Source organism: Ochotona curzoniae, unplaced genomic scaffold, assembly GCF_017591425.1.
Source record: "Ochotona curzoniae isolate NIBS_2020 unplaced genomic scaffold, NIBS_Ocur_1.0 scaffold_4701, whole genome shotgun sequence".
In the NCBI taxonomy this organism is placed as follows: domain Eukaryota; kingdom Metazoa; phylum Chordata; class Mammalia; order Lagomorpha; family Ochotonidae; genus Ochotona; species Ochotona curzoniae.
Window position 1 is genome coordinate 41140370 of NW_024467122.1, and position 16492 is coordinate 41156861.

The following is a 16492-nucleotide window of genomic DNA, read 5'->3' on the forward strand; positions in this document are numbered from 1 at the left end:
TCTTAGCCTGTGGAAGGAGGTGGGTCCCCGATCCTCCCATCCACACTAGACATGGATAATGCTGTTTAACTAATTAAACCAGACTTGCCCTCGCTTTAGGTGCCAGTTCACATTATGGTGGCAGCCTTCTGATGCTGATGGGCCCCTCCTCGGGCAGGCCCGCCAGAAGATTGACTCCCCAGCCCTCTCTCTCACAGACCTACTTTGCTCTCCCTGCTTTGCATTCTGCCTCCCCTCCTCTCCTGCCTTTCCTTTTTTCCTTGACTTCTCTTCCCTAACACGTTACATTTCATTTTCTTTCCTTCTTTACCCTGAATTTATTGTCTTCTCATTCTGTTTAATGTCTTCTTCCAGGTGACTTCCCAGCCTCACCCCCACCATTTTTCACTCTTAATCACATCTCACTGGCTCATCTATCCCAAGTGAATTGATGCTAATCTGCTGGAATAAGTATGGAAATACATATGGCTTGCAAGACACTTTACATGATATACACAAAATTTCCTTCAAGCTGGGTGGGAAAAAAAGGGTCATTGCTGCGCCTTCTTTTTTTTTTTTTTTTTGCTTTTATCTATGTATTTATTTTCACTGGAAAGGAGATTTACAGAGAGGAAAGACAGAAAAATCTCCCATCCTCTGGTTCACCTTCCAAATAGTCACAACAGCTGGAGCTAAGCCAATCCAAAGCCAGGCGGCAGGAACTCTTCCAGGTCTCCCGCGCAGATGCAGGGTCCCAAGGCTTTGGGCTGTCCTCAACTGCTTTCCCAGGCCACAAGCAGGGAGCTAGATGAGAAGTGGAGCTGCTGGGATTAGAACCAGTGCCCATATGGCACCTGCAAGGCGAGGACTTTAGCTGCTATGCTATTGTGCCGGGCCCACTTCATTTATTTATTTTTATCAGAAGCAAGTTATACAGAGAGAAGGAGTGACAGATAAAGACCTTCCTGGAACATCCAGGACATAAACCAGCACCAATACAGGATCCCAGTATGTGCAAGGTGAGGACTTTAGCCAATAAGCAACCATGCTGGGCTGGATACTTGCTTATGATTGGACTGTGTGAAAGACCCCACTTGGAAGATGCATTTATGATTCCTGTAGTGAGGACTAGGCTCATATAGGAGACTACAATGTGAGCTAGAGTATCCAAGATGGCCTTATTTCTGGCCCCTCTTTTAACCGTCATTTTTTTTTTCTAAATTGTAATTATTTTGTTGCATACCCCATAAAACATAACTAATTCAGAAAAGGAGACATCTGTAATCTCTATATCCATAAGGGGAAACACAGAACTTAAATTGATGGTGAGCGGGAGGGCAGGAAAGAACTATATCACGGCTTCAAATTCTCTGTAAAGTTCCTGACTCCACACACAGAAGTCTTAGCTCTAGAAAGCTTTCTTATGGTGCAAGCAATAGGAGGAATATGGAAGGGTAACAACCCAGAATCCAGTGTTCCACACAGTTACAGGAAATCTTGACGTGGTTTTTTTTTTTTTTTTTTTTTTGGTTGCTGGAAGGTCTGAGCCAGTGATGAAGACACAGAGTCAGCATTTCTGGGTCCACACAGTTCTCAAAGTCAGGGGCCACCAGGTCATGGTAGAAGGACAAAAAGCAAGAAGAAAGAAGAAAGATGTACTTCAAAGGATGCACGAATGTGATCTAGGCAACCACTGAGTTCACAACAAATGCATGAAGTTCTAGTGTCAGGAAAGCAGGTGAGGGTAGATGCTGTGCTTCTTTACGTTCCTTGGCTCTTAATTCCTAAATGGCCTGTGTTGTGATGAACTTTTCTCCAAATAGGTATGTGGATGTAAATTTCACCTTGTGATGTCTTCTCCGAGTTGGACCACGTGGCTCCAGTCTAAGTCTTTTCATGCCTCATGTTGGGCTTCAGGGAAAATTTGTTACCATAAAAGCTTGGTTGATTCATTGTTCACTTTATATAGAAATAAAAAGCCAGGAACTGATTGAAGACACAGAAGTTTACTTGCAAAGTGACCAGGTGAGCAGGGAAAGAAAAGGGAAGGGGAAAGAACCTCCAGAGAGAAAGCCAGGAGGTGGGGTACCTCTGAAAAGGAGGGAGAGACACCAACAGCCATCTATCTTTAGGGTCTCATCTTTTTTGAGTGGTTTATCCAACAAAGTAACTAAACTACCGTGCAGGCCGAGGACTCCAAGAAGGCAAAGCCAGAAATCACACAGGTTCTCAAGAGCTACACGGAAGCTCAGGGGACACCATTTCTGCCACATTCTGTTGGCCAAGAGTACTCAGAAGGCCTCCTCAGCTGCCAACAGGAGTGGCAAAGTCCCACTGAGTAAGGGCACATGGGATGGAAAGCATTTTTGCGGTCACTTCTGAGGACAGTCTTCCACAGCAGAAGGAATAGCTTACGAGTGTGTGGCTGGCGGTCTGCACCTGCTCACAGTTCAGCTTCTGGTCACAGTTTTGACCAGGAGCCTCTTTCCCTCCTTGCTCTCTGCACTTCTCAGGCAGTACACAGTTGGGCTGAGGGGCTGAAAAGAAAACTGTGGCTTTTGGGCAACAAACTCATCAAGAGGCTTGGAGGTTAAGTTCAGCTCGAGAAGCCCTCATCCCATATCAGAATGCATGTTTGGAATTAAGAATGTTCGGGCCTGGTGTGATAGTGTAGTGGTTTAAGTCCTTGCCTTGCACATGCCGGGATCCCATGTGGTTGCCAGTTCTAATCTCAGCAGCCCTGCTTCCCATCCAGCTCCCTGCTTGTGGACTGGGAAAGCAGTCAAGGATGGCCCAAAGCTTTGGAATCCTGCATCCATGTGGGAGACCCGGAAGAGGCTCCTAGCTTCAGATTGGCTCAGCTCCAGCCATTGTGGCTGCTTGGGGAGTGAACCATCAGATGGAAGATCTTCCTCTCTGTTTCTCCTCCCCTCTGTATATCTGCCTTTCCAATAAAGATAAATAAATCTTTAAAAAAAAAAAAAAGAAAGAAAGAAAAAGAATGCTCCATTCCCTGATCTTTTTGCCTGCTAATATACACCCTGGGAGGTAGAAGATGAATGGCCCAAGCACTTGAGTTGCCACCATTCAAATAGGAGATAAGGATGGAGTTCCAGATGCCTCCCTCTGGCCTGGCCCAGCCCTGGGTATTGCAGGGAGTAAACCATCAGACAGAAGATCTCTCTCTGTATTTGTCTTCCAAATGATATGAAAATAAATTTTTAGAAATTTAAAACAAAAGAGCTTGAGAAGAATCCTTCTATATTGGCAGGTGGTTGATGCCACAGGTAAGCTCTCAGGACACTTATACACCATAGCAGAGAGACTAAGTTCCAGTTCCATTTTTATTCCCCATTTTAGCTTCCTGCATTAATGCATACTCTGGGAGGCAACAAGGAGTGACTCAAAACTGGGGTCCTTTCCACCCACATATGAGACCTACATTGAGTTCCAGGCTCCTGTGGCCTCAGCATGGCCATGCCTGCTTGCTGGGCTATTGTGAGTATTTGGAAAGTGAGCCAATGGATCTCTTCCTTTCTTTTTTCAAATAAACTAACTAAAATTTGCCCAGTTATATACCTAAAGTGGATGTGAAGACAAAAGCTTCTGGCAGCTAACCTTGCTTTCTTCTGTAGGTAAGGGATACCAGGTCAGATCTTCCACATCCAACATTCCTTCAAACTTTCAATCTCTTCCAGGGGCCCAGCACAATAGTGTAATGGTTAAGGTCCTCACCTTGCACACACCGGGCGGGATCCCATATGGGCGCCGGTTCTAATCCCGGCAGCTCCACTTCCCATCCAGCTCCCTGCTTGTGGCCTGGGAAGGCAGTCAAGAACAGCCCAAAGCCTTGGGATCCTGCACCTGCATGGGAGACCCGGAAAGAAGTTCTGGCTCCTGGCTTCGAATTGGCGCAGCACCAGCCATTGCGGCCACTTGGGGAATGAATCATCGGATGGAAGATCTTCAACTCTGTCTCTCCTCCTCTCTGTACATCTGACTGCAATAAAATAAATAAATCTTTTTTGAAAGTGAATCTCTTATAGGAGAATATTTCTTTTGCTAGACAAACATGCTTACAGTGTTAAGCAGCTGACCTTGGAGACCCTGTCTTTTTTTTTTAGTTGTTTTTTTTTGACAATCTTTACATAGTTCATTAGGGAACAAAGGGTCAAGAGCTACAGGAAAGTGGGTAAGACTATTGCTTCCACATTACTGCTTTATTTTTTCTGCATCTGGGGTAAAGGGGGAGATAAAAGGAGAAGCCCTAACCACCTCCTACCCATCCCAGGTCCCCGAAGTGGGGCATGCTCCAAGAGTCCTGCTCAAGTGGTTTTGATAATTCAACAGCTCTGAATTGTTGCCAATCTTGCCATTCTAAGCATGATGAAATCGCTACAGAATCCATTGGTTGACATAGTCCATCTTAGAGTCTCCATTTGCCCAGATTTTCTACTGCCAACACATGGCTGGGGTAGTTGCTTGATTTGTCTGTCCTCTGTTGTGCTACCAGGTGTCCTCTGCAGGTTCCAATGGACTGCCATATCCTCCATATGCACCTGTGTATGCTGTCCACTGCTCCATTTGAGCCTCTGAGGAGGCTCAGCTTTGACACTTGTACTCAATGGTCAGACCATGGAACCTGCACTTCTCTTCATAGTTTGGGGTCTGAGTCTGGCAGTTCAATTGGGGAGATCCCCAAAAAACTTTGTCTGAGGTGACCTCAGACCAGATTCTTGTGTGTGCTTGCCAGTACAGGGGCCCAGGATAGTCCATTGCCCATATCAGCTGGTGGTTTCATTTGCTGGGTCAGTTCTGTTTCCAGCTCTGTCTTCCACATGAACCAATGGGTGTTGCAGTCCAGCCTGATTCTGCCCAGCATACACTCGGCCCTCACATAAGTTTTTTTTCTTGAAAGAGAGGAGGAGAGACAGAGAGGAAGATCTTTCATTCCCTGATTCACTCCCCAAGGGGCCTCAACGGCTGGAGCTGAGCCAAACTGAAGCCAGGAGCCAAGAGCTTTTTCCAGGTTTCCCATGTGGGTGCAGGGTCCCAAGGCTTTGGGCTGTCCTTGACTGCTTTCCCAGGCCACAAACAGGGAGCTGGATGGGAAGCAGGGCCACCCGGATTAGAACCTGTGCCCATATGAGATCCCAGTACGTTCCAGGCGAGGCCTTTAACTACTACACTATTTGCCGGGTCCTAAATCTTTCTGAAATTTTTTGGCATCAGGTAGGCATTGAGTAGATTAGGTGTTCCCAAAATATTTTTATTCAGGAGGCTCGAGTTTAAACAAAAACAAGAACAAAAAAGCCTTTTGGAGCTAGCCTTGTGGCTCAGTGCGTTAAGCTGATACTGGCATTCTACACTGAAGTTCTAGCTTAGTTCTGGTTGCTTTACTTCCAATCCAGCTTCCTGCTAAAGAACCAGGGAAGGCAGTGGATGATGGCCGAAATGCTTGGACTCCTGCCACCCACTCAGGTGAGACCCAGGTGGAGTTTCAGTCTCCTGGCTGTTGCAGAGCCCAGCCCTGGCTGGAAGTGAGTCAGAGAACAAAGGATCTCCTCTGTAACTCTGCCTTCTAAATAATTTGCTAAATACCTAGAGCAAAGCAAGCAAGCAAACAAAAAAATCCTTACAAGGCTTACTACACATTCAGAGAAGTGCAAATAAAAACGTTTCTTTCATTTTCACAAGTGTTATATTCCTGCAACCAATTTTCCTAAGAAAGAATGCAACTGGAGCCTTAGAAATTATGCTGGGTGTCCCGTTTTAATCAGTCATATGTGATACCCGTGGATTTGGTATGACTGAGACTACGTATTTATAAACCCCTTATTATACTCGTATCTATTTTCTATTAGTCTTCCTCACAAACCCCTGAGGAAGTATGCATCCTGACTTCACTATATATATACTCTCTCTCTACATATATATATATATATATATATATATATTTTTTTTTTTTTTTTGGTAAATGAACGCACAGAAACATATCGGAAAAAACCGTGTCAGTACCAACCTATCAAAACTAGCTAGTGACACTACATTCTAAGAATCTGTTCAAGCACTCTTTCACCTTAGGTTCAGGAGTCCTCTTAAATATGCAACATGGCCGCTTCGCCAGGCTCTAACATGGCTGCCACCACCTCACCGGGTCCGGAACGTATCTGCCATCCTAGCAACCCCTAATGCGACTCTCCTTACTGCTGAGGAGCAGCGGCGAAACCGGAAGTGACTTTTCTGCCTTGCGCCGCTCCCGCATCCTTTCCGGGTAGTCTTCTGGTGGCCGCGGGATACCTGGACAGCTCCGGTAGCTGGGCTTGGGAGGTGCAAGTCTGTCGCGGCCGATCCGAGACGGGCCCGCGCCGGGGAGACGGCGGAGACGAGGATGTCGGACACGTGGAGCTCTATCCAAGCCCACAAGAAGCAGCTGGACTCGCTGCGGGAGAGGCTGCAGCGGAGGCGGAAGCAAGACTCGGGGCACTTGGGTGAGGCTCAGGCGGGGTGGGCAGGTCCGGGTCGCCGTCCTTTCCGCGGGTGGCAAGCGTCTCCTCAGTATCAGGGACCTTCACCCTCCACGGAGTCAGTTCGCGGCTTTGCAGCGCGCGGACGCCGGATCCCTGTCCGCGTCCCCACGATCGGCGACGTCCCCAACGTCGCCTCCGAGCGGCCCCTGCAGCCTCGCCCTGCGACCCTCAGCTTCCTCGCCGCTAGGGCGCCTTGTTCTTTTACCCTTCGTCTTAGCGATTGCTGTCTCCTTGTGCTTTGTTGAACCGTGTGCGATACAGGGAGCTAGGACTGAAACCTGGACCACAGATGACTTCAGGGGAAAGGGGGCGTGGGACGCATGGACTCAGCTGCTTACAAACTTACGAACACATTAAAAACATGGGTTTAGTTTTAAAACTGTTCCTTCATGTTATCCCTCCCCAACTCCGTCGTACCATACCCCTTGTAAGAACTTCTTAAAAGATTATCAGATTTCATCCTGCCCGCCAGCGCCCCGAATTCTGGGAGGATAGTGAATATTACTCTTGTACCAGCTTTTGCCAGTGTTCATCAGAATCACAGGCTGCCGCTGCAAATCCTGTCCTGCTCTCATCGCTTTCTGTTGCCTGGGAAGATAGGCTAGCGGGCTCCTCACACCATAACTTACTATCTTTCATGTTAATAAGTCTAGTTAAACTTGGATAACTGCGACATTGTCCCAGCCCCTCCAGAAGTATAGAATATAGCTGGCTATCAAGGATACATGTTAGAAATAGTGTAAGATAGCAAGTGATAGAATTGACAATGCAATGAAGAGAGAGCAAAGAGTTTGTGTAGTCAGTGAAATCGTCATAGAGGGCTTGGCAGTTAACTTTGGCCTTCACTGCTGTTAGTAATTTTTGAACTGACGGCAGGATAGGGAAGAAAAAAATGTCCTTTGATCACAGAGTAAATTAATAGTTGAGCATTGCATAGTTTGAATTACCCAAGGGGGAGAATTGTTTTGTTGCTGTATAAAATTCAACTCCTTTGGCCTGGCACAGTAGCCTGGCGGCTAATGGCCTCCCCTTGAATGTGCCAGGATCTCATATGGGCACTGGTTCTAATCAGGGTGGCCCTGCTGCCCATCCAGCTCCCTGCTTGTGGCCTGGGAAAGCAGTCAAGGATGGCCCGAAGACTTGGGACCCTGCACCCACATGGGAGACCTGGAAGAGACTCCGGGCTCCTGGCTTCAGATTGGCTCAGCTTGGGAAGTGAATCAGGGGATGGAAGATCTTCTCTGTCAGATATACAGAGAGGAGGAGAGACAGAGAAGAAGATCTTCCATCCCCTGATTCACTCCCCAAGTGAGCGCAACGGCCAATACTGTGCCTGTCCGAAGGCAAGATCCAGGAACTTCCTCCTCCAGGTCTCCCACACAGGTGCAGGGTCCCAAAGCTTTGGCCTGTCCTCGACTGCTTTCCCTGGCCACAAGCAGGGAGCTGGATGGGAAGTAGAGCTGCCAGGATTAGAACCTGTGCCCATATGGGATACCGGCGCGTTCAAGACAAGGACTTTAGCCATTAGGCCACGCTGCCGGTCCCAAAAATACATAAATCTTTAAAAAAAAAATTAACTCCTGTGGCATTTTGCAGATTCAGCTTTTGTTTTTGTTTCCTATTTAATTTCCTCTGTTTCTTTTTATGAATATGGGTTTTGGCTGGTGTAACAATTACACCTTTATCATAAACAGTGGCTCCTAAATTATCACTGACTCCAGTTACTTGAAGTTATCTTTCTTTTTTTTGTAAGACTCAGTTTAAACATATATGTATGTATATATATGTATATATTTATTTATTTATTTATATTTGAAATGCAGAGCCACAGAGAATGGAGAAAGAGATAGAAGATGCTTTCCATCCTGAATAACTGCAATGGCCAGGGGTGGACCAGGCTGCAGCCAGGAGACAAGAGCTTCTGTGGGGTCTCCACTTGGGTGCTAGGGCCCAAGCATGTGGGCCATCTTCTGCTGCTTTCCCATGGGCATTAGCAGGGAGCTACATCAGAAGTGGAGAGGCTGGGAATAGAACTGGAGCACTAGAGGCAGCAGCTGTTCCGTAACAGCGCAGCATTGAATATACTCCTTGTATTTCTAACAGATTTTTAGCTGAGAGAGGCATGTAAAACTCATCTAGACTTCCTTCCTTTCTTTCTTTGAAGAATTTTTTTTTGCTGTATCTCTCCTCTCTCTGTAAAACCTGCCTTTCTAATAAAATATATATATATATATATAAGATTTCCTTTTATTGGAAAGGCAGACATGGAGAAAGAGAGGAAAGATCTTTGGTCCCAAGTGGCTGCAATGGTCGATCAGGAGCCAGGAGCTTCTTCCCCATGTTCCATGCAGCTACAGGGTCCCAAGGATTTTGGTTGTCCTCAACTGCTTTCCCAGGCTACAAGCAGAGAGCTGGATAGGAAGCGGGGCCACCCGGGACACAAACCCACATGGGATCCTGACACATGCAAGGCAAGGATTTAGCCACTCTGTGTCTCTCCTTCTCTCTGTAAATCTGACTTTCCAATAAAAAATAAGCCTTACCAAAAAATAAAAAATGATTTGGCAAATCATAAAGGAATCATTAGTAAAGAAAGTTCTATCAGTTCCTTAGTATTTCCTGCTAGTCTAGAATTGTGTAGTCTATATTCTAAACAGGATGTGAGTATTTTTGTATTACTGTTTTCATGAAATATTCTAGCAAAAATGATTGGAGTAGTTCAGCTCCATTTTCTTAGGAACTGGAGTCAGATTTTGCTGATTCAGCTAATAAAGTGCAAATTGCTAAGGAACCATAATATTTATAATATTTCTAATTGTAAAACAAATCAGCATGTATGTTATGATTTTACGTTGCAGAATTCCACTGCAGGTTTTAAGGAGCTTAATTTAATATCTGTATTTAAACTAGGAAAGTAGATACAAGGCTTGCTCAAAGGTGACGTTTTGTTCTGAATGTCTTAAATATTATTAAGGTTGTGAAGGGACCCAGCTTGTAAACAGAGTAGATGTTAAAAATGTAGTAGAAAATGGGCCCTGTATACTAGCCTAGCAGCTAAAAGTTCTCACCTTGCATGCACTGGGAGCCCATATGGGTGCTGGTTCTACTCCCAGCAGCCCCACTTCCCATCCACCTCCCTGTTTGTCTGGGAAAGCAGTCAAGGACGGCCCAAAACCTTGTGACCCTGCATCCGCGTTAGAGATCTGGAAGAGCTCCTGGCTTCTGGCTTTGGATTGGCTCAGCTCTTGTCGTTGCAGTCACTTGGGGAGTGTAACATTGAATGGAAGGGCCCGGCGCGGTGGCGCAAGTGGTTAAAGGTCCTCGCCTTGCACACCCGGGATCCCATATGGGCGCCGGTTCTAATCCCGGCAGCCCTGTTTCCCTTCCAGCTCCCTGCCTGTGGCCCGGGAAGGCAGTGGAGGACGGCCCAAAGCTTTGGGACCCTGCACCTGCGTGGGAGACCCAGAAGAGGCTCCTGGCTTCGGATCGGCATAGTATCGGCCGTTGCGCTCACTTGGGGAGTGAATCATCGGACGGAAGATCTTCTTCTCTGTCTCTCCTCTCCGTATATCCGCCTTTCCAATAAAAAATAATAAAAATAAATCTTTAAAAAAAAAACATTGAATGGAAGATCTTCCTTTCTGTCTCTCCTCTTTATATATCTGACTTTCCAATTAAAAATAAAAGATAAATCTTTAAAACGAAGTGTAGTAGAGAACATCACGTGGTGACCAAAGCTTCAGCAAGCTGCATGACTTGTGTTTATGAGCATCAAAGGTCATATATTTCTGCCTCAACACTGTCATTTTGTAGATTGGCTTGTGTTATTCTTGAGAATTCAAATCTAATGCCTGAGAAAGAATCTTATTCCAGCTTAGATTGTTGAAAAATATTTTTGGCTTTTATTAATATGTAGGTTGATGATATCACCTAAGAGTGAGTGAAAGGAAGTGATGAAGACATTTACATATGATATGCTAATTTATTTCCTTTGAAACACAGCACAGAAAAGGCATTAGGACACACCTAACATCTAGAGGCAGAGGTAGGTAGGTGGTGCTCAGAAAGCCCTGGATTAATTTAGCAAAGCAGTGAATGCTTGAGTTTGATTGAAGAAAGAGAATCTAGTGCTGAATTTCATCACAGAATTTCCTCCACTAAATGGAAGATGCATACACTGCAAATGCTAGAGTATTTGACTCTGGAGGAATGTGTAAACCAACAGTGATTGCCCATTTTGATTTTCACTTCTCTTTACTCTTAGATTTAAGGAATCCAGAGGCAGCTCTGTCCCCAACCTTCCGTAGTGACAGCCCAGTGCCTGCTGCACTCACTTCTGGTGGCCCCAAGCCCAGCACAGCTTCAGCAATTCCTGAATTAGCTACAGATCCTGAATTAGAGAAGAAATTGCTGCATCATCTTTCTGATCTGACCTTAACACTGCCCACTGATGCTGTATCCATCCGTCTTGCCATCTCCACGGTAATGCCTGGGTAGAATAGGGATCTGCTGCTTACATTCAGGTTATGGTAAGTTTCATATTGCTTTATTCTTCCCTTGTTTTGTAGCCAGATGCCCCTGCCACTCAAGATGGCGTGGAAAGCCTCCTCCAGAAGTTTGCAGCTCAGGAGTTGATTGAGGTCAAGCGAGGTCTCCTGCAAGATGATGCGCATCCCACTCTTGTGACCTATGCCGACCATTCCAAGCTCTCTGCCATGATGGGTGCTGTGGCAGAAAAGAAAGGCCCTGGGGAGGGAGCGGGGACTATTGCAGGGCAGAAGCGGCGTGCAGAGCAGGACTCCGCAGCAGCAGCTCCCTTTGCTAGCTCTCTAACCTCTGGACTGGCCTCTTCAGCATCAGAACAAGTCAAGGAGCCAGCCAAGAAGTCAAGGAAACATGCCGCCTCGGATGTTGATCTGGAGATAGAGAGTCTTCTGAACCAACAGTCTACAAAGGAACAACAGAGCAAGAAGGTAGGGGTCCCATGGAAATACTCTCACAGCATGCTCTGAATTAGAACTTTGATTGAGAAGGATGTGCCCTTAATGTAAGCTGTTTGAGTTGAGGGTTTAGAGCAGTAGTTCCTAAGTGGGAATGGTTTTGCATTACCCCCATACTCCACCAAGGACTCTGGCAATTAGGACACATTTTTTGAATGTTACATGAGGGAATGCTACTTGTATCTAGCAGCTCAGAACAGGACTGCTGATATTTATGCTACTACATTGTATAATAATAAAGCAACTTCTCTCCCTGCCATTCCACCCTGCCCCTCCCCGTCTCAGGTCTCAGGAAGTGTCTATCCCCAAATCAAAATGGCAGTAACGCCAATATTGAGAGACCCTGACTTAGAGGAACTCTAACTGAATTTGGAATAATGCTCAGATCAGGATAATACAAATGCAGAAATACAGGGCAATGAATTTAGAGGAATACTGAAGACAGTCATATGGATTGGCAGTCATAGGAATTGATGACTAAACAGTGTGAATTAACCTTCCAGTGGTTCCAACTCTTGGACCCACATGAGTTTACTTCCTTTTGCCACTTTTTGTTGTGAGCTTAAATGGGTTACCTTCTCATCTGTAATGGGAGGATAATCAGAGTGCCCCCAATTCCCCTTATAGAATTATAAAGATAAATAGAGTGTTAGCAGTTTGCTTGGCTTAGTATCCAATAAAAAATGAGTGGTTTTCTGGGAAGGAATTTAACAGTAAGCAACTAGTCTTAGGAATTAATTTCCAAACCAAAGCATATTTGATCTGGAGAGAAATCTGAAAGGGCTCCAGTTTTTCCATACCGTTAGTTCATATAAACAGAATTTATGGAGATTACGAAATAATTTGATCTACACACCCTTTTAAGACCAGGGTTTGTTTCTGTCACAGGTCAGTCAGGAGATCCTAGAGCTATTAAATACTACAACAGCCAAGGAACAGTCCATTGTTGAAAAATTTCGCTCGCGAGGTCGGGCACAAGTGCAGGAATTCTGTGACTATGGAACCAAGGAGGAGTGCATGAAAGCCAGTGATGCCGATCGACCCTGTCGCAAGCTGCACTTCAGGTCTCTTGGGAAGGAATGAAGTGGGATGGGTTTCTGAGAAGCAGTCATTCCTTTTCAGTGTATTCATTCTACTAACTGGGGGCCCTCTCCTTAATCTTATCAATTCATGTGTTGTCTGAGTCCTCCAGTCTTTAAAGACATACTTTAGGCATACTTTTAGAAGTGGCATTGTGTGAAGCATTTAGGCTGTTCTCCCAGAGATGGAAGATTTCCTAAAGTGTCCCCTTTTTGTAGTAACAAGGCATGTGGATCTGAACCACAATGAAACTTTAAGGTTCTCTGGGAGGATCTTAACATAAACAGAGATTGAAGCCTACTGGATCTGTATTTCATTCTGCCCTAGCCAATCAAGTCCTCCTGTATAGAATTCCTTTCTGTGGTGTGGTAGCCATGTCTTTGCTTAGAGAGGAATTTGAATTATTTAGTGTGGATTATCCATGTCATCTGCCTCCCTTCTTGTAAAACTATTGGCGGAAGCTCTAATGAGAGAAAATGAAGGGTAATAAAAGGACACTTTGAAACCATTTGGAACTTGTACTGTGGGACATTCTCCTAAAGTACCATCTTGATTCTAATCGTCTCTTTTCATTTCCCCAGGCGAATTATCAATAAGCACACTGATGAGTCCTTAGGTGATTGTTCTTTCCTGAACACATGTTTCCACATGGATACCTGCAAATATGTTCACTATGAAATTGATGCTTGCATGGATTCTGAGGCTCCTGGTAGCAAAGACCATACTCCAAGCCAGGAACTTGCTCTTACACAGAGTGTTGGCGGTGACTCTAATGCAGACCGACTCTTCCCTCCTCAGGTACCTGAGAAAACTCTTCCTACACTTACTTCTGAGTAAGGCAGCCATACATGTAGGAAAGCAGGTGTAATCCAGCAGTCTTTATTGCTGATTGGGAATGGAGTGGGAAGAGATAGGCTTAATAAGGGAGCAGGAGAATGAAATGCAAATGAGGGACTGGGGCCATGAATCTGAACGTGAAGGAAGGAAAGATGACCAAATACCACCTCATGCAGTGGATCTGTTGTGATATCCGCTACCTGGACGTCAGTATCTTGGGCAAGTTTGCAGTTGTGATGGCTGACCCACCCTGGGATATTCACATGGAGCTGCCCTATGGGACCCTGACAGATGATGAGATGCGCAGGCTCAACATACCAGTACTGCAGGATGATGGCTTTCTCTTCCTCTGGGTCACAGGCAGGTAATGCAGTTCAAAGATACGTAGGTATGGGCAGAGTTATAGGAACCTTCCAAAAGTTCATGGAAAATGGAATTAAGAGGTTTCATAATACACATTTCCACGAACTTTCTGAAGACCATTTGTAATGGTGGAAGCCCTGGGCGGGAGATAAAATCCTGGGTTTTCCTAGCTCCTATGAATGTATGACTCAGCCTTTTCTCCCTCCCTCCTGAGCCCCAGTGCCTGTTTATAACACACATGATACTGTGAATTATATTTAACTCTTCATTTGCTCATTGAAAAAAGGGTAGGTCACTGAGACTGTTTTATCTTTTCAATCTTAGTTATACCCCATTGCCCTTATCCTGTCCTGCATGTCAGTGTTTATTGAAAAGATGATTCTAACAAAGCACATCTTTTGAGAGGAAAAAGAGTATCAGCAAACAAGTAACTGTTTATTCCTTACCTCTTCTTAGGGCCATGGAATTGGGCAGAGAATGTCTGAATCTCTGGGGGTGAGTAGCAATTGCTTTCTTTTGAGCGAAATTCTGAATTTTCATAGGCCTAATATTTACACAGGGATATTTCAATGGTACTGCTCCAAAACTGAAGACCTGGCTAAAATTCTAGTTCTCTTTTTCACGCTTCAGATATGAACGGGTAGATGAAATTATCTGGGTGAAGACAAATCAATTGCAACGAATCATTCGGACAGGCCGTACTGGTCACTGGTTGAACCATGGGAAAGAACATTGCTTGGTGAGCAGAAGTGGGGCCCAGGTTGGTGGGTGGAGCATAAAAGGAATAGTTTGATTTCTAATGTCAAAGGCTGCTGTTTCATAAGGTCACTTGTTCTCTGTGGTGAGCAGGTTGGTGTCAAAGGAAATCCCCAAGGCTTCAACCAGGGTCTAGACTGTGATGTGATCGTAGCTGAGGTATGTGCTTCCTTGGGCATCAACATTTTCATTGGTGTCAGTTATTTTGTGTTAAGTATATTCTCATCTGTTCTCAGTTGGATCACAGAGATAGTGGGAGAGGCTAGAAGTACAATCTTTTATAAATGGTAGCTAGAATCTTTATTTCCTCCCAGGTTCGTTCCACTAGTCACAAACCAGATGAAATCTATGGCATGATCGAGAGACTCTCCCCAGGCACTCGCAAGATTGAGTTGTTTGGACGACCACATAATGTGCAACCCAACTGGTAAGATGACTGTAGAAGAGGCTATCCCCAAGGTGAAAACTACTTATACCCAAGGGTGAAGTGTATGGGGCATCATCTCATATCCCATTAGTCAGTAAATGAGTTTCAGAGGAATAACAAGCTGATTAAACTTGTATTTAAGCTTTTATGAAATTCTACGTTCAGTGGAAACTTGCTAAGTTCTAGGTCCAGAACTGGCTTTGTAGGGTTTCTGCTTCTTAAAAATTTAAGGATCATTCTCAGCCATTCTGTGGGATGTACTGAACCTGCCCCCTGGTGGTTACTAAGTATGTACTCACTTTGTCAAAAATTTTAGTATTTTATCCCTTAAAACACTTGCCAATAGCATTTTACTCACTGAAATAGGCAAGGCGAGGCATCAGTTACTGACCCTTAGGTAATAAAGATCCAGCCTGCTAGCACCAAAGATCTGTGCCAATTCTTACCAGTGAAGGATTAACCAATTTGGGCTGTCACACCAGGCCATACATACTATTCTGACATTAAGAACTTTTGGTAAGAACTGGGACAGTAGGCAATCTTTTTTTTTTTTTTCTTAATATTTATTTTTATTGGAAAGTCAGATATATGGAGAGGAGGGAAGACAGACAGGAACATTTTCCATCTGTTGATTCACTCCCCAGGTGGCCGCAACAGTAACAGCTGGTTCTGAGCCAATCCAAAGCCAGGAACCTCTTCTAAGTCTCCCACGCGGGTGCAGGGTCTCAAGGCTTTGGCCGTCTTCAACTGCTTTCCCAGGCCACAAGCAGGGAGCTGGATGGGAAGCAGGGCCACCAGGACATGAACTGGCACCCATATGGGATCTCAGTGTGTGCAAGGCGAGGACTTAGCCACTAGGCTGCTGTGCTGTGCCCAACAACAGGCAATCTTAATAAAAGGTACACATCTTTAATTCCGTGATTTCTGATTTGCACCTCCCCCTTTCCCTTTAGGATTACACTTGGAAACCAACTGGATGGGATCCACCTACTAGATCCAGATGTGGTTGCACGGTTCAAACAAAGGTATCCAGATGGTATCATCTCTAAACCTAAGAATTTGTAGAAGCACTTCATTTCAGAGCTTATTGTCCACAGCCATGGCTCTGCAGACTATTTCTGAATAGTATTTGTACAATAGCTTTTTTGCTTATTTAAATAAAAATTTGTATTTTAATTAGATTTTTGAGATCAAATTCTGGTTCTGCCGCATAGCAGTGTGTGATGTTGTGTATTTCATCCCAACATGATTACTTATGTGAAATGGGATTATTAACTATCTCATTGGGTTGTGAAAGTTCAAACTCAGTGAATACATGAAAGGCATTAAAATGCCAACTACTGCAAACAGAGCCATACAGGATCAAAGTGTTTAGCAATTAGTATTATATGAACATGATTAAGAAGGGGATTCTCTAGGGTGGCATTTCTCAAAAGGTTGGCTATTCTGTTATGTTTTTGCTAGTATATTACACTTTAGTTTATTCCAAGAAAAGCCAAATAAGCAAGTCAAATAAACAC

General features: G+C 44.8%; 1 protein-coding gene across 2 annotated transcripts; it reads left to right on the forward strand.

Annotated features, from left to right (window-relative positions):
* The first annotated feature begins 6231 nt into the window (after window positions 1-6231).
* METTL3 (methyltransferase like 3) lies at window positions 6232-16144 on the forward strand. Of its 2 annotated transcripts, XM_040970045.1 has the most exons (11): window positions 6232-6470; window positions 10774-10991; window positions 11078-11482; window positions 12398-12573; window positions 13171-13387; window positions 13603-13790; window positions 14246-14284; window positions 14420-14528; window positions 14639-14704; window positions 14860-14972; window positions 15926-16144. In XM_040970045.1, exons 1-11 carry the CDS (start codon window positions 6371-6373, stop codon window positions 16035-16037), a joined length of 1743 nt encoding a protein of 580 aa, XP_040825979.1. In that variant the 5' UTR covers window positions 6232-6370; the 3' UTR covers window positions 16038-16144. The 2 variants fall into 2 exon arrangements, with proteins under 2 accessions (XP_040825979.1, XP_040825978.1); XM_040970044.1 differs by lacking the exon at window positions 6232-6470 and having other exon boundaries at window positions 10188-10991.
* Window positions 16145-16492: the final 348 nt, after the last annotated feature.

Coding starts and splice junctions, on each gene's coding strand:
- METTL3 (XM_040970044.1), top strand. CDS start 10,671: ATGGAAGATGCATACACTGCAAATGCTAGAGTATTTGACTCTGGAGGA. Junction 10,992..11,077: donor TCCGTCTTGCCATCTCCACG/GTAATGCCTGGG, acceptor CTTGTTTTGTAG/CCAGATGCCCCTGCCACTCA. Junction 14,285..14,419: donor GAATGTCTGAATCTCTGGGG/GTGAGTAGCAAT, acceptor TTCACGCTTCAG/ATATGAACGGGTAGATGAAA.